This window comes from Trichechus manatus, unplaced genomic scaffold (genome assembly GCF_000243295.1).
Source record: "Trichechus manatus latirostris isolate Lorelei unplaced genomic scaffold, TriManLat1.0 scaffold00109, whole genome shotgun sequence".
NCBI classification, from domain to species: Eukaryota; Metazoa; Chordata; class Mammalia; order Sirenia; family Trichechidae; genus Trichechus; species Trichechus manatus.
This window is the reverse complement of record NW_004444045.1, coordinates 9,674,248-9,693,119: the sequence shown is the minus strand read 5'-3', so window position 1 is coordinate 9,693,119 and position 18,872 is coordinate 9,674,248. Positions and strand designations below refer to the sequence as shown.

Below are 18,872 nucleotides of genomic sequence, written 5' to 3'. Positions count from 1 at the left end.
ACTCCATCCAGCAAAGAACTATGACCACCTGAGATGCTTGCTGAGGGCAAAGGGAATATGGATGGGTGGTGAAGAAAGTAGTTCTAAATACCAGCTATGACCACATGACCAGTTAGAGAAAGAAACACTGTAATTGTTTTTAGTATTTCATTGTTTTGTTATGTGTGTATGTGTGTGTACATGTGTATATACATATATATACATACATATAGTAATAATCTTTGTTTTCTTCTCTCCCTTATTCTATTATTTATGATAAAATATAAAATGTAAATGGGGCTAGTGTGTTTTCTGTAGTACGTGTGTTAGTTGTATCACATTAGGTGCAAGTACAACTTTATAATTGTCTTTACTTACAGATTACGTATGGTTTAAGAAAACGTGTGCAGGTGTCAAGTTGAGAAGGGATGGACTGTCTGTGATGGTTAAGGTTATGTGCAAACTTGCCTAGGTCATGATTCTCGGTGGTTCAACAGATATGATATAATTGCCGTCCTTGACGTGATCTGTTGTGAGCAGTCAATCAGTCAAAGGTAAGTTTCCTCGGGGGTGTAGCTTGCATCCGATACATACGGATGTTCTGGCAAAGCTCGCTCTCTCTCAATCCTTCATTCGACTCATCATCCTCTGGCCTACAGCTCTTGGGATGTGTGCCAGCAGCCTGCCGTCTGACCTGCAGATTTTGGGATTCGCCAACTCCTGCAGCCCCGTGAGCCAGCAGCCTGCCATCTGACCTGCCGATTTTGGGTTCGTCAGCCCCAGCAATCACATGAATCAGGAGAAGCCTCCAGTCTAACACCCAACTCAGAGATTTGGGAGTTGCCAGCCTTGAGAACTGCATAAGCCATTTCCTTGAAATAAATTGCTCTCTCTCTCTCTCTCTGTATTTAGTTAGTTGGTTGTTTAGTTATCTATCTACCTACCTACCTACCTACCTACCTATCTATCTATTTATCCATCTTCTGACCTCTGGATCTTGAGACGTGAGGCAGCAGCCTGCAGTCTGACTTGCAGATTTTGGGATTCAACAGCTCCTGTGCCCCATAAGGCAGCAGCCTGCCGTCTGACCTGCCAATTTTGGGTTCTTCGGCCCCTGCAATCATATGAGCCAGGAGAAGCCTCCAGCCTGACAGCTGACCCACAGATTTAGGAATTGCCAGGCTTCGCAATTGTGAGTCATTTCCTTGAAACAAATCTCTCTTGCTATCTCTGTATATTTATTTATTTATTTAGTTTGTTAGTTATTTAGTTAGTTATGGCTTGAGCCATTTCCTTAAAATAAATCTCTTTTTATATATATATTAATATATATATGCTTCACAGTTTTGCTCCTCTAGAGAACCCAACCTAAGACAACTAGTATTTTATTAACTATGCAAAGGCACTCAACTGTGTGGATCATAACAAATTATGGATAACATTGCAAATAATAGGAATTCCAGAACATTTAATTGTGCTCATGTGGAACCTGTATGTAGAACAAGAGGCAGTAGTTTGAACAGAACAAGGGGATACTCTGTGGTTTAAAATCAAGAAAGGTGTGCGTCAAGGTTATATCTTTTCATCATACTTATTCAATCTGTATGCTGAGAAAATAATTCAAGAAGCCAGACTGTCTGAAGAAAAACATGACATCAGAATTGGAGCAAGACTCATTAACAACCTGCAATACGCAGATGACACAACCTTACTTGCTGAAAGTGAAGAGGACTTGAAACACTGATGAAGATCAAAGACCGCAGCCTTCCTTATGGATTATACCTCAACATAAGGAAAACAAAAATCTTCACAACTGCACCAATAGCAACATCATGATAAATGGAGAGAAGATTTAAGTTGTCAAGGATTTCATTCTACTTGGATCCACAATCAACAGCCATGGAAGCAGCAGTCAAGAAATCAAAAGATGCACTGCATTGGGCAAATCTGCTGTAAAAGACCTCTTTGAAGTGTTAAAAAGCAAAGATATCACTTTGAGGACAACAGTGTGCCTGACTCAAGCCATAGTATTTTCAATCATCTCACGTGCATGAGAAAGCTGGACAACGAGTAAGGAAGACCGAAGAAGAATTGATGCTTTTGAATTATGGTGTGGGTGAAGAATATTGAATATACCAGGAAATGCCAAAAGAATGAACAAATCTGCCTTGGAAGAAGTATAGCCGAAATGTTCCTTAGAAGCGAGGATGGCAAGACTTCATCTTACATACTTCGCACATGATATCAGGAGGAACCAGTCCCTGAAGAATGACATCACACTTGGCAAAGTAGAGGGGCAGCAAAAAAGAGGAAGACCCTCAATGAGATGGACTGATACAACAGCTGCAACAATAGGCTCAAACACAGCAACGACTGTGAGGATGGCACAGGATCAGGCAGTGTTCCGTTGTGTTGTACAGGGTCACTACATGTTGGAACTGACTCAACAGCACCTAATAACAAGGCAAAACGTAATCGAATAGTAGACTATCCAATTCAAACCAAAAATCAGGAAAAATAATAAATTGCTCCACTGGAAGGAGATCTTAGAGTCATTTACTCCCCACTTACAGAGGAATAAACAGAGTTGAATGGTCTACCCAGTTAATGGTAGAGGGAGGAGTCAAGCTAAAAGCTCCAGATCAGATTCTAAACTCCAGTGTCTTTTTTTTTTCTTTTGCACTGCCCAATCCCTAACCAAGTTTAAAAGAAATTAGAGAGAAAAAGAAATCATTTAGAAGAGGAAATATGAACAAATAAGAATTTATATAAGGCTTTGAAAAAGTATACATTAGATGATCATGCCAGGCTAATGCCTGTGACCCAGCTTAACAACTTGCAAGCCACCTCACATTTACGAGTATGTCAGCAATTCAGAGGTAATAACTTAAACTCTATTCTCCATTATCTGTCACTGAAATGATTAAAAAGCATACAAGTTAAATTATACTTCTATAAAGTTGAAGGCTATGCAAAACCAGCTGAAGTACAAATATAATATTTCTGAACAAACTTTGCAATAAGCAAAAATAGTGTAAAAAATACCTTTTGTGCATTGGTTACTATATTAAGAGCACAGTTAAGTTTGTTCCAGTGTGAAGATAAAGCTCACTTTTGAATAAACATTCCCAGATATGAAATAGATGCACATAACACACTACTATTCTCCAGAGTACATGGAGATGACGTATCCTATCACAAACTGAGGTGAACTCTGACTATTACAACAAAACCACTATTAAGAGTTAAAAACCTATGTAACCAGCATCCTACCCTGGTTAGAATTCTATTTAACAACTATTTCATTCTGCTATGTTTCAAGCCAACCATTTTATCTTAAGAACAAACATACTAAGAATCAATATGTTGCTTTTACTAGAATAATATCCCATGAACATCAGCGCCATGTGGTATCGTACTTATCACTGGCTAACATTAACATAATAAAAACTGAACCAATCACAACTGAAAATAACAATCTTGTGTTAACAACAACAACAACAAAAGTAAAATTTAAACACATACATTTTTCCCAAGGTATAATTTACCTGTTTTGAATAGGGCCTGGGGGCTTCTCTTCGTTCTCTAGTTAACCTCCAAGGAGTTATAATTTCATAAGAAGAGAGACGTGAGGTCTGTTGAAAGCCTACAGAAAATACAATTACAAATGTGATATAGCAAGTAAAAACTGAAAAACTACATACTACCAAAATATAATAAAAATCAAAAGATGAGTGCTCAAATCACCAAAAAATCATCTGACATTCCCATATTAAAACATACATAGTAACATACATAGTTTTATATAAAGTTTTACATGAAAATAGCAATGAATTGGATAAGTATGAGGAAAGAAAATCTAGTATTCTAAAAAAGGATGTCAGCCTTGATCCAAACAGTAGATTTTCTTCTGTATATATCACATACAAGCTTACTGGGTCACTATGAGTCGGAATCAACTCGACGCAACAGGTTTTTTTCTTTTTCATACAATTGTTTTCAAACACTTTCTTCAAAAGAAATCTTAAGATATAAACCAAAGAGAAAAAAGAAGAGTGGCTTTGATGGGGAGATGACAGGAACACATCCTGAAGCCTAGCACCATTCACTCATCTCCCATTTCCCACTCAGCATGAATGACATCCTCTGACATGGTACTGGAATACATACTAAATGAACAAGAACAGTAAGATGGAAAAGTTACTTTTAATGCCTAATGGGCAAATTCTAATAAATACGTACACAACAATGTAGCAACTGTTGCAGGAGATTACCACCATTAATTCATCATAAAAACTAAACCTTTAGATAAAATCTATTAACAGTGAAGAACTCAAAACAGCCATGCAGACTTATTCCCAATTCCAATCATGTCCAGTTTATCACACAGCAAACTCACATTTTAAGTGGAGTGTGAGTTCTAAAGTCATCACTTGGGCAAAAATTGAGTAAAGTCATAACTTCCCATACAAATTCCTTAGGAAGACACATCATGTTGAAGTCTGATATACAGTCTCTCAATAAGCCCAACAGAACTTCTTTTTCTTCCAGCATCACTACCAATGGCATGGAAGTTTTCTTCAGTGGAGAAACTGATGAAGTAGATGATCTGTATCTAAGGACCATGGATGAAAATTTCATATCTCTATATATCTTTATAAGGAGTCCTGGTGGAGCAACAGCTAAGTACTTGGCTGCTAACTGAAAGGTTGACGGTTCGAACCCACCCAGCAGCTCTGAAGGAGAATGACTGGCGATCTACTCCTGTAAAGATTACAGCCTAGAAAACCCTGTGGGGTAGCTCTACTCTGTCACATGGAGTTGTTATGGGTTAAAAATCGACTCAACGACACCCAATAACAACAACTTTGTATGTTTATTAAAAAAAAACATAAATCCTTATATACTAAAATCACACTCAGTATGAAGAGGCTTAAGAATGGCATACAGAAACTGAAAGACTAAGGAAAGAGCAAAGTCACATCTTCCACTCACTGGATCAATGTAGAAAGTAAGCTGATTAAGTAAAATTTCTTCAACAAATAATTGCCATGAAAATAAGAGGGGACTTTTAGAAATCAAAAGAACCTTATAACCAAATGCAATGTACAGGTCTGTTTGGATCCTAATTCAAATAAATCAAATGAAAAAACAAATTCTGAGACAGTCAGGGAAATTTTAACACTGAGTAGATATTTGATGAACTTGAGGAATTACTGTTAATTTTTTTGGTGTAATAAGATTATTGTGAGTAAGGTTTTATCTTCCTTTTGTTCTCTCCTTTTTTTTTTTTTTTGTCATTTCAAAAACCCTAACATCGTAGAGATTCTCTCCAAATATCCAAGTACAAAATGATATGCTATCTAGGATTTGCATCAGAATAATCCAGTGTGTGTTTGAGGAAGGAGATACACATGAAATGAGATTAAAACTGGGTAACGGGTACAAAGGAGTTCATCATTCTTCTTTCTACTCTTGTGTATCTTTTAAAATTTGTATAATAAAATAATTTTTTTCAGTGGTTACGTATAGGGAGCAGGATGAGGGAGAATAGAGAATTTTACTTTCCACTTTATACCACCATGTACTTACAGCATTTATAAAATACTACACAATTACATCATATATCATATATATGATACTACGAATACCATAAACATATAAATATAATAAATAAACTTACCAAAGTGTTTAAGGTAGTTACCTGTGATAGAGTGGAATCAGGGGGTAATGACACGAGGACTTGGACTTTTTATTTTCTATACCTCTATATTTCTGTATTGTCTGTATTGTTTTTACAATAAGTATGTATTTTGCAACCCCTGTATTAATTTTGAAATTAAAAGGGAAGAAAAACAGTACTTCTTCAATAAAAATAGCATAAGCTGTTTTAAAGTATTGATTATCTTTCCCAACAGTCCCTTCCTTTTCATTTCACTTATTAACAACCTCATATCTACACTACTATGACACCTTCTTCCCTGATCTCCTTACCCCAACGTCCTCCCTCTTCAGATCCAATCGATATGTTCATTCACTCATTAATTGCCTACTCCCCTCAGATTTCTCAAATACAGATTAATACGAAGTATTCACATCTAAATTTTCCCAAGACAACATTTTGTAAATAAAAATGTCTATGCCTTGTCCCCTTTAGGATTACAAAAAAGATACAATGTAAACAGAAAAATATAAAATATGTCCTATCCAATACAATACATGTCATACTTCTTGTTGTTGTCAGCTTCCCTGCAGTCAACCTCGGACTCATAGCAACCTCACACACAATGGGAAAAAACATTGCCTGGTACTGTCCCATCCCCATAATCTGTCCCAGATTGTAATCCATAGTTTTCACTGACTGACTTTTGGAAGTAGATCACCAGGCCTTTCTTCCTAGTCAGTCTTAGTCCGGAACCTACGCTGAAACCTGTTCAGTATCATAACAACATACAAGTCTCCAACGACAGGCAGGTGCATGAGGTGCATTGGCAGGGAATCAAACCTAGGTCTCCCACACAGAAGGCATGAATTCTACCACTGAATCACCATATTAACAGTCCTCAAACTCTTCACCTATCAACCCCTTATATCTTTATGTCATATTACACTGTCTAAATATGGCTTCTAGTCACTACATAAAATCACCAGAAATGGACTCCAATACTCACAAAAGCAACCGTGGGCTGATCCAAGGCGTATTTAAGACATACTACCGTAAATATGATTCAGATAACTGGAATTGCCAGTTGGGAACCATAGCAAAAGAAATCCACAGCCTTAACAGATTCAGGCTTCAAACCACTAGGTAGAAATCTTTAATCCTAAATTAACTGAGATGCATAACTGTTTCCTCACCCAGAATAAAAAACCTTCAATGACCTTCAGTTCTCTCTAATCCCTAAAAGCACAAATTTAAATATCATCCTTAATATTTTCATTCTGGATTAATGGTAGTTTGTTCAACTACCAGCATAGTCACTCTAGAAGTAGTGGCAGAATAGAGAAAATGCATTCAGTGGGTAAGAGATTAGAAGCAATATACAATTTAAAAAGAAGTAAATCACCCTCCGTATTTCTTTTTGCAGCTCAGTCATGTGTAACTTAACGTCCATGATACGTTCTGCGAAACGTGACATTATGCAATTTGGGCACTGTGCGAATACCACATTATATATAAGCAGTTCCCGTATAATCCGTAGTTATGAACCAACTCCCTGTAAAGCCTATTATATTAAAACTTTATGGGACCCCACCAAACAAAGCCCGAGCTGTATCCACTGGGTACAGGAGGCCAGCGTTGCTGAGTGTGCAGCTGCGGGCTGAACGGGGGCTGCAATAGCAGCTGAATGGGGACTATGCGCACATCTGGATGTGGGGGGAGGCGCACAGAGTGTGCAGAGGTGTGGCTGTGGGGACCGGGCGGGGAGAGGGTGTACAGGTGCCGAGTGCACAGCTAGGGGTGGCAGACCTGGCTGCGGCCGCACTGTTGATGCGTCTGCTTCCTGATCACGTGCAGCCGCCAGCGCCGCCTGGAGCCGGAAGCCTGCAAGCGCCCGGGCCCGCCCGGCAAGCGCCCCTGCCAGCACCCAGGCCAGGAGCACAGGAGCTGAAGCAGGCGGTATCCTGCGCCTGGAATGAATGGCTGCACAGCTGCTGGGCACGTGAATGAAGCCAGGAGGAGAGGAAGGAGGAGGAAGAGGCAGAGAAGGTGGCACTACAGGGACTGGGATGCTCCCTGAAGCCCCACTGCTCTTTCACTCTGGGGGCTTGGGAGCTAAAACTATTAGGGTGAAATAATAAACAAAAGGAGAGCTGCTTCCCCTTTTTAAAAACAAAAATCTTATGGGACCATGGACGTATATGCAGTCAGACATTGCCAGAATGAATGTTATGCAGCGCACAACTGTACCTATGAACATATGTTGTTAGGTGCCATCAAGTTGATTCTGACTCATAGTGACCCCATGTGACAGAGTAGAACTGCCCCATAGGGTTTCCTAGGCTATAATCTTTACAGGGACAGATTAACAGGTCTTTCACTCATGGAGCTGCTGGATGGGTTCGAACTGCCAACCTTTCAGTTAGCAGCTGAGCACTTAACCATTATGCCACCAGGGCTCCTTTGTGAATATATAATTATTTCAAAAGCAAAAGACTTTTTTAAGTAGACCACTACAGCATGAATACAAATGTGGATAGGCTCAGACAACTGATACACTAAAAGCTATATGCAACAAAGCGGAAAGTTTTGAATTTTTAAATAACAACTCAAAAGCAGAGAGAAAAAGAAACATGTCAGAAAAGAGAACAACTAGAAGTGGGCGGGCAAGTAAAGAACTCTCATCTTCAAAGAGATTAAGTGATGTTAGAGGGTCACATGGCTAGTTTCAGGCCAGCACTAGAAACCAAGTCTTCTGTCTTCTATGGCTTTTTTACCCAGATTGCCAGAGAAGAATAAAAGCCAAAGATAGGAATATAAGATACAACTTTCTTTTCTTCCTTCTCATTCTAAAGCACAACTGTTGTTTGAAATTGTAAAAATGGCATGGCAGCAGCGTTGTCGTCTGACCTGTTCATCTAACTTCACAAGGGGAGAAAATCAAGATCAGCCCACGGCTGATTCCTATGAAGCTGAGGTCAGACATACCTCCTCTCTCCAACCTTTTTACCAATTCTGACACTAGCTGTCCCTCCTATGGCACTCTCTACTTCTCTGCTGGGTTCTACCGATCTCTCTTGCTGAGTGGGTTAGCAAGCCTAGCTCTGCTGACAAGTGCCCAGAGGCACACCACTCCGCCAGAAAGCCTTCTGCCCAAAGATGCTCAGTACTCTCGCTCCATGGGTTGGCATACCCACTGTAACCACCTTGCTCTCTGCGCCATCTCACACCAGTCTCCTGGTTCTGCTACCACCACTTCTCTGCTGCTGCTTCTCGCTGTCATGTGCTGTCTCTGGTGATGCACTCTCTCTCTGTCTCCTGGGTCTAGGAGGTTCTCAGCACAGGGACTCTAGATTCAAAGGACATGTTCCACTCCTGTCTCTTCCTCTTGGTGGTACTGAGGTTCCCCCCTCCCCCCGGGATTGGCTCTCTTTCATGCCTAGTGGCTGGCAAAACTAATCCACTCGTTAGGGTCCCATGCACCTTATTTGCATGGTTCTACCCCCATAAAGGTACCGTGCACCTTATTTGCATTATTAGCAAGCTGTCCAATCCCCTTGGTGGGCCACAAGCACCTTATTTATATAGTCTCACCCAATCATTTGATGGGAGTTACAAGACCATAATTAAAAAGGCCATATAAAAGTGATCCATCACACTGCAGATGTAATACATATATACCACAATTAATAATTTATTTTTATAAGACCTCAAAATTATAGCACCCTAAATCACTTTTTTGTGTGAGAGCCTTTATTTGATATTGACTGTGAGGAAGAACATTCCAAAACTTAGGCTGCTGGCAGACTAGGACTTCTGGCTAAGGTCTAGGCCAAATCTCTCCTTGTCCTAAGTGCCTCAATTTTAGATTTCTAAATGCAGTTTCTGTCATATAATGTAGCCTGTAAAATTAACCATTGTACGCCGACCTAGATACAAACAATTTCTACAAGAAAAATGTGGTTTTATCTAACCTACTCTGCTAAAAGAAAAGCTTGTCATTAGAAATGGCCAATGTTAAGAAGAGAAAATTCAGACTTGTACGAGTGTTAGACAAGATATTAAACGTGGTTAAGTCAAGTTTCCTTTAGAACCCCTAAAATATTTGTTTTTCTAATCCCTTTACAATGCTCTGTACAACCATATTTTAAAATGTTCCAGGAAACTCACAGTCAGCCAGATCTTGTCACCGGTAGCCACTCTTGCAAAGGAGGCCAACTCCTGCAAAGGAAGCCAGCTCCTGCAAAGGTATCAACCGAGACTCTGCCACCTGCAACTTTGTAAATGTGAACCAATCAGAAATGCCACAGCCGTACCCTCCTTACGTGCAGTTTTTTCCTTGATAAGCTTCTGTATTACTGCAGCCCCTGAAGTACTTTGTTCAGGTTATTCTGGCACTGTGTTTCCCATTTTGCAAAATGGCTTTTATCGCCATAATAAAACTCTGTTTTAAACTTAAACAGACTCCTGGTTTTTCTACCACTACATTTGGTGTCAGAAAACATGGGGTCCAAGGTGAATTCTTCCGGCCGCCCCTGGAGAGCCAGAAAAATAGAGCTCTGGATCCAACTTATTCAACTGGTCTCTCCTTTTCCTTCAGACCTTTGGGGGCTGCTGGCTAAGTACCTCTAGGAACTTCCAAATTCTGCCTTGTTGCTTCGGAGGTTCGACTGAGTTTTTTATTATTGGCTTATTTTCATCACTGTTAACTTGCTTTCATTTTTATTTGACCTGGATTTGTTTTCCCTTTACTCACTGTTTTAAATTCTGCAGGAGGTAATTCTACTTCTTGAGTCTCGGGGTAGTCATAGAAGGTAATTCTACTTTCAGGCAGCTCGGGGTAATCTGGATTTACTGTAACCCTGAGAAACCTGCAAATAATGCTCCATTTACTTATTTGTGAGCCTTTAGCTCCCTGCACCAGGATGCCGTGACAGAAAATTGTCCTTAAAACTTGATATTTTGGTTGTAGCATAAACTCAAGTGTTTCTGGATTCTGATCCTGAAGCAATAATCAAGGGTAGTGCTCCGATCTGGTTTTGATGTGCACATTTGGTCTAACAGGAGAACCGGCAATAACAAATCCAAAAGTGGAGAATACCCCTTGGGGACTCCCACACAAGTCATGAGAAAACACTATGGTCCTGCTACTTCTTCCTTTTTTTTAAGCCAATGGCATAATCTAACTAAATATAACTTAGAAAATACCTGGCCTCTTAGGGGTCCTTTGACCTCCCCAAATTAACTTTTCTATCTCTTTTATTTTTGTTCACTAGTTTGCCTGTTTTGTGCCTACTGAACAAGACTGCAGCTTCAGTCTTGCTGCAGGGTATGGTTTCAGTCTTGCCATATACTTTCATTTCCCTAGATGCATCAAACAACTCAAAGGCAAACCAGAGTTGAACATTTGCCCTTCTGCATGCTTTAAGCGTGCTTTCTAGTCTTTAAAGTCTCTGGAGCAGGTTACAATTCACATGCATACCTATTCTATCTTTAAGAGAGCCACCAGCCTGTTGCTGCCCCGGGTCCGCTCCACCCTTGCCGTGCCATTTTCATTTTTGCTTTTTTTTTTCTTTCTACTTCCCACCTACCCTTGTACATCATCTCCCCTCCTCCCATTAGCCCTCTGGTCTACCCCACCCCCACTAGTCGGTCCCCACCGTGCCGCCAGTTTTTCTTTAATTATTATTTTCTTCTATTTCTCTTTCTTCCTTTTCCTTCTCACTCCTACCTAGCCTTGTACACCACCTCTCTGCCCTTTCTGCTGGCCCCTGCTGCACCATCGCAGCTAGAGAATCACCAGTGCACCAGCCCACTACCGTCCCAGGTCTGCCCTGCACCAACCTGCCAGCCCCTGCTAGTTCATTTTTTCCCCTTTTTTCCTTTTCTTTCACCCTCCCACCTAGCCCCTGCCATGCCACTGCGGCTAGAGCACCCTTGGCACACAGGCCTACCAACGCACCAGGCCCACATCGACCCTCACCTCCCACCACTCAACCAGCTACTAAACGGTGGAAAGCGAGCCCATACCACTCCCCGTCCAATACCCAAGCCCATCTGGCGAGGGGCTGTGAATGCTCCCACACTGCCAAACCAACTCCAGGAAGCAGACAGTGCCCACTCAGTGTGCCATCATCCACATCATCAAACAAGGGTACTGCTGCCCTGCATCCGGACAAGGTGCTGAGAGCTATTGTGTCCACAGACGAGCAAGGAGCAAAGCACTCCTGATCTGCTTGCCCTGATATAGCCAAACAAAACAAAAAAGCAGTGTGAAACAAATGAATGTAAAATCAATAAAGAAAATAATACATTAATGTCTCAGAGACAGCAGACAATATCAAAACATATAAAAAAGCAGGACAAAAATAAATAAATAAGCAAGTCACAATGGCTCCAGTAAATGACCAAAGTTAGTGGAAGTACCGAAATAGAATTCATTCGACAAATATTTAGGGCTATCCAAGAGATTAGGAAAGATATCAAGGAAAACACAGACAAAACCAAGGGAAAAGTACACAAAGTCATGGAACACCCAGACAAAACCAACAAAAACATAGCCAAATCAAGGAAAACACAAACAAAGCAATAGAAGAATTCAGGTAAAACAATACAAGAATGAAATATGAAAACAAATAAACAATCAGAAATTATACAAATACCGCAACTAGAAATACAAAAGACAAACAACAAAATTTCAGAAATGGACAACTCAAGAGAAGACTTTAAGAATAAACTTGAAACAATGGAAGACAGAATCAGCGGGATTGAAGACAAATCCACAGATGCCACTTCGAGGAAAATTCAGAGAAAAGAATGAAGAAAACCTCAAAATTAAGTGGGACACAATCAAGAGCAAAAATTTATGCATGATCGGAGTTCCAGAACAGGGGAAGAAACTGGAAAACACAGAGAATACTATTGAAGATTTGCTGAAAGAAAACTTCCCAAATATCATAAAAGACGAAAAGATGACCATCCAAGAAGCTCAACAAATCCCATATAGAATAGACACCAAAAGAAAGTCATCAAGTCATATCATAATCACACTTATCAAAACCAAAGACAAAGAGTCTTGAGAGAAGCTCGAAGAAAATCAAAAGTCACTTACAAAGGGGAAACAGTAAGACTAAGCTCTGATTACTCGGTAGAAGCTATGCAGGAAAGAAGGCAAACGGGATTACATATATAAAATCTTGAAAGAAAAAAAAACTGCGAACCAAGAATAACATATCCTGAAAAATTCTCTCAAATATGATGGTGAAATTAGTATATTTCCAGATAAACAGAAATTAAGGGAATTCATAAAAACCAAACCAAACTTACAAGAAATATTAAAGGGAGTCCTACGGTTAGAGAGTAACAATAGACAACTGGAGTCTAGGACATACAGCACCAGCCAGATACCAACATAGGTAACAAACTCTCAGTAATAAAACAAAGGTAAAAGACTTAAAATATGGAAAGAGAGATGTCAATTAGAAAAGGATGACAATGTCAAAACAATAAAAGGGAGAAAAAATGGTGTAGGTACACAACTTTCAAATGTAGAACAAGTTGAATCAATATCAAGTAATAAAAGACTAGTTTAAACTTATGAAAATAAGGGTAAATTTCAAGATAACCACAAAGAAAGTTAACAAACCTACTCATCAAAATAAAAAAGAAGAAAAACATAAAGGCTCAGTAAACACAAAATCTATAATAATGAAAGAAAAGAAAACGAAATCCACAAACAAAAGGAACTCAGCACAGGAAAGTAAGAGGAACAAAGAAAATGTCAGCATCACCAAAAAAAAAAAAAAAAAGCACAGCAATATGACAGCAATAAACACACACCTATCGATAATCACACTAAATGTAAATGGTTTAAATGTGTCCATACAGAGACAGAGTGGTAGAATGGATTAAAAAACACAACTCAGCAATATACTGTCTATAAGAGACACACCTTAGACACAAAGACATAAATATATTAAAAATCAAAGACTGGAAAAAAAATATATCAAGCAAACAGTAGCCAAAAAAGGACTGGAGTGGCAATGCTAAGCTCAGATAAAATAGACTTTAAGACAAAATCAATCATAAAAGACAAGGAAGGATATTATATAATGACTACAGGGACAATCCACCAAGAAGACATAACCTTAATAAATATCTACACACCCAATGACGGTGCTCCAAAATACATAAACTCTAAATGCACTGAAAAGACAAATAGACAGTTCCACAATAATAGTAAAAGACTTCAACACACTACTTTCCGTACAGGACAGAACATCTAGAAAGAAACTCAAAAAGATACAGAAGATTTAAAGGCCAAAATCAACCAATCTGACCTCATAGACTGTCTTGATTATCTAGTGCTACTATAACAGAAATACCACAAGTGGATGGCTTTGACAAACAAAAATTTATTCTCTCACAGTCTAGGAGGCTAGAAGTCCAAATTCACGGTGTCAGCTCCAGGGGAAGGCTTTTTCTGTCAGCTCTGGAGGAAGGTCCTTGTCATCAATCTTCCCCTGGACTAGATGCTTTTCAGTGCAGGGACCCCTGGTCCAAAGGACACACTCAGCTCCCAGCGATGCTTTCTTGGTGGTATGAGGTCCCCCCACCCCCGACTTGCTTCCCTTTCCTTTTATCTCTGGTAAGATAAAAGCTGATGCAGGCCACACCCCAGGGATGTGACCTGAATAAGGGTGTTACACCCCACCTGAACCCTCTTTAACAAAATCTAATATTGCCTCATTAACCACAGACAGAGATTAGGATTTACAACACGTAGGAAAATTATATCAATCACAAAATGGAGGACAACCACACAATACAGGGAATCATGGCCTAGCCAAGTTGACACATATTTTGGGGGGACACAATTCAATCCATGTCATAGACATATATAGAAAACTCCACCCAACAGCAGCTAAGTATACGTTCTCTTCCAACGTACATGGAACATTCTTCAGAATAGACCACATTTTAGGCCACAAAGCAACCTTCAATGAAATTCATAACACTGAAATAATACAAAGCACTCTCTCTGACCACAACACCATAAAAGTAGAACTCAATAATAAGAAGAGCAAGGAAAAAAATTCACTACATGGAAACTGAATAACACTTTGCTTAAAAACAACCAGGTAACAGAAAAAATCAAAGAGGTAACAAAAAAATTGCTAGAATCAAATCAGAATGAAAACACATCATACCAAAACCTTTGGGACACAGCAAAGGCAGTGTTCAGAGGTCAATTTATAGCAATAAACACACAGATCAAAAAAGAAGAACAGGCTAAAATCAAAACGTCAGCCCTACAACTGAAACACATGGAAAGAGAACGGCAAAAGAAGCCCCTAGTCATCATAAGAAAGGAAATAATAAACATTAGAACAAAAATAAATAAAACAGAGAACAGAAAAACAATAGAAAGAATCAACAAGACCAAAAGTTTATTCTTTGAAAAGCTCAACAAAATTGACAAACCATTGGCCAAACTGACAAAAGAAAAACAGGAGAGGAAGCAATAACCTGAATAAGAAATGAGATGGGGGACATTACACCAGACTCAACTAAAATAAAAAGAATTGTAATAGAACACTACGAAAAACTGTACTCCAACAAATTTGAGAACCTAGAGGAAATGGACAAATTTCTAGAAACACACTACCTACCTAAACTAACACAATCTGAGGTTGAAAATCTGAAGAGATCCATAACAAGGGAAGAGATTGAAGAGGTAATAAAAAAACTCCCAACCAAAAAAAAAAAAGCCCTGGCCCAGATGGCTTCACTGGAGAATTCTACCAAACATTCAGACAAGAACTCACACCAGTACTACTCAAACTATTCCAAAGCGTAGAAAAGGAAGGAATACCCCCAAACTCATTATATGAAGCCAGCATAATCCTGATACCAAAGCCAGGCAAAAAACACCACAAAAAAAGAAAATTACAGACCATTATCTCTCACACAGATCCAAAATTCTTAACAAAATTCTAGCCAACAGAATTCAGCATGATATCAAAAAAATGATATCATGATCAAGTGGGATTCATACCAGGTGTTATGGATTGAATCGTGTCCCCCAAAAATGTGTTATCAATGTGGCTAGGCCAGGATTCCCAGTATTGTGTAGTTGTCCACCATTTTGTGATCTGATACGATTATCCTCTGTGCTGTAAATCCTAACCTCTCTGATGTTAATAAGGCAGGATTAAAGGCAGTACATTAACAAGGCAAGACTCAATCTACAGGATTAGATCGTATCTTGAGTCAATCACTTTTGAGATATAAAAGGGAGAATAGAGAAGAGAGGAGATGGACCTCATACCATCAAGAAAGAAGTGCCAGGAGTGAAGCGTGTCTTTTTAGACCCAGGGTCCCTGTGCTCAGAAGCTCCTGGACCAGGGGAAGATTGATGACAAGGACCTTTTCCCGGAACTGGCAGAGAGAGAAAGCCTGCCCTGGGAGCTGGTGCCCTGAATTTGGACTTCTAGCCTCCTACACTGTGAAGGAATAAATTCCTGTTTGTTAAAGCCATCCACTTGTGGTATTTCTGTTATAGTAGCACTAGATAACTAAGACACCAGGTATGCAAAGATGATTCAACAATAGAGAATCAATCAACATAATCTGTCACATAAATAGAATAAAAGAAAAGAATCACACGATCATCTCAATTTACACAGAAAAGGCATTCAACCCATTCCTGATTAAAAACTCTCATAAAATAGGAATAGAAAGGAAGTTCCTCAACATAATAATAAGGCATCTATATAAAACCAACGGCCAACATCATTCTCAATAGAGAGAGGCAAAAGCATTCCCTCTAAGAACGGGAACGAGACAAGGATGTCCTTTATCGTCACTACTATTTAACATTGTACTGGAAGTCCTAGCTAGAGCATTAAGGTAAGAAAAAGGAATAAAGGGCACCCAAATTGGAAAGGAAGAAGTAAAATTATTCCTACTCACAAATGATATGATCCTATAATTAGAGAATCCCAAAGATTTCACAAGAAAACTACTGGAACTAATAAGAAAGATTCAGCAGAGTAGCAGGATACAAGCTCAACATACAAAAACCAGTTGGGATCCTATACACCAACAAAGAGAACTTTGGAAAGGAAATCAGGAAAACAATGCCACTTATAATAGCCCCTAAAAAGATAAAATACTTAGGAATAAATCTAACCAGGGACGTAAAAGAACTATACAAAGTAAACTATAAAATACTATTGCAAGAAACCAAGAGACCTACATAAATGGAAAAAACATACCATGCTTATAGGTAGGAAGACTCAACACTGAAAATTTCAATTCTACCCAAAGCGATCTACAGATATAATGCAATCCCAATCCAAATACCAGCAGCATTCTTCAATAAGATGGAAAAACTAATCACAAACTTTATATGGAAAGGAAAGAGGCCTTGGATACTACCCTATCTCAGAACCGATTATATAGCCATGGTAGTCAAAACAGCCTGGTACTGGTACAACAACAGACACATAGGTCAATGCAACAGAATCCAGAACCCAGACGTAAATCAATCTACCTATCAGCAGTTAATATTTGACAAAGGGTCAAAGTTCATTAAATGAGGAAAAAATAGTCTTTAGCAATGGTGGTGGCAAAACTGGATGTCCATCTGTAAAAAAAATGAAGCAGAACCCACATCTCACACCATACACAAAAACTAACTCAAAATGGATCAAAGACCTAAATATAAAACCTAAAACAATAAAGATCATGGAAGAAAAAATAGGGATACTAGGGGCCCTAATGATATGGCATAAGTAGAACACAAATCACAACTAAGATTGTACAAACACCAGAGGAGAAACTAGATAACTGGGAGCTCCTAAAAATTAAACACTTATGCTCTACAAAAGACTTCACCAAAAGAGTAAAAACAGAACCTACAGACTGGAAAAAATTTTTTGGCTACGACATATCTGACAAGGGTGTAATCTCTAAAATCCATACAATACTTCAACACGTCAAAGACAAAAAGACAAATAATCCAATTAGAAAATGGGAAAAGGATATGAACAGACACCACAGAAGATATTCAGGCAGCTAACAGACACATGAGGAAATGATCATGATCATTAGCCATTAGAGAAATGCAAATCAAAACTACAATGAGATACCATCTCACCCTGACAATACTGGCACAAATAAAAAAAAAACCCAGAATATAACAAATGTTGGAGAGGTTGCAGGGAGATTGGAACTCTTACCCACTGCTGGTGGGAATGTAAAATGGTACAACCACTATGGAAAATTATATGGCATCTCTTTAAGAAGCCAGAAATAAAAATACCACATGATCCAGCAATCTCACTCCTAGGAATATATCCTAGAGAAATAAAAGCCATCACACAAATAGACATATGCACAACCATGTTCACTGCAGCATTATTCACAATAGCAAAAGATGGAAACAACCTAAGTACTCATCAAGATGAATGGATGAACAAATTATGGTACACAGTGGAATACTATGCAATGATAACGAACAATGGTGAATCTATGAAACATCTCACAACAATCTGGAAAGCATTATTCTAAGTAAAATAAGCCAATCACAAAAGGAAAATATTGTATGAGACCACTATTATAAAAACCAAAGAAAAGTTTTATACAAAAAAAACAATACTTGGATGGTTACAAAGTAGCTGAGGAGCGGGGAGGGGAAATCACTAACTAGATAGTCAACAAGTGTTAACTTTGGTGAAGGGAAAGACAACACACAATATAGGGGAAATCAGCATAACTTGACCAAGGCAAACTCATAGAAGCTTCATAGACACATCCAAACACCTTGAGGGACCAAGTTACTGGGGCCGAGCACTGGGGATCATGGTCTTGGGGGACATCTAGGTCAACTGGCATAACATAGTTCATAAAGAAAATGTTCTATACAACCTACAGACTGGGAACAAATCTTTGGGTACAACAAATCCAATCAGCGTCTAAACTCTAAAATCTACAAGATACTGCAAAACCTCAACATCAAAAAGACAAACGACCCAAGTGAAAAATGGGCAAAGGATATGAACAGGCACTTTGCCAAAGAAGACATGCAGCAGCTAACAGACACATGAGGAAATGTTCACGATCATTAGCTATTAGAGAAATGCAAATCAAAACTACAATGAGATACCATCTCACCCCAACAAGGCTAGCATTAATCCAAAAAACACAAAATAGTCAATGTTGGAGA

General features: G+C 39.0%; 1 protein-coding gene across 2 annotated transcripts in view; it reads right to left on the bottom strand.

The window, feature by feature from the left end:
• ADAM9 (ADAM metallopeptidase domain 9) overlaps window positions 1-18,872 on the bottom strand; it is a 128,699-nt gene that overhangs the window by 102,133 nt on the left and 7,694 nt on the right. For both annotated transcript variants that reach the window (XM_023737871.1, XM_004383416.2), the window contains exon 2: window positions 3,528-3,625. In XM_023737871.1, the coding sequence (XP_023593639.1) occupies window positions 3,528-3,625 (98 nt within the window). The remainder of the gene's footprint in view (window positions 1-3,527; window positions 3,626-18,872) is intronic.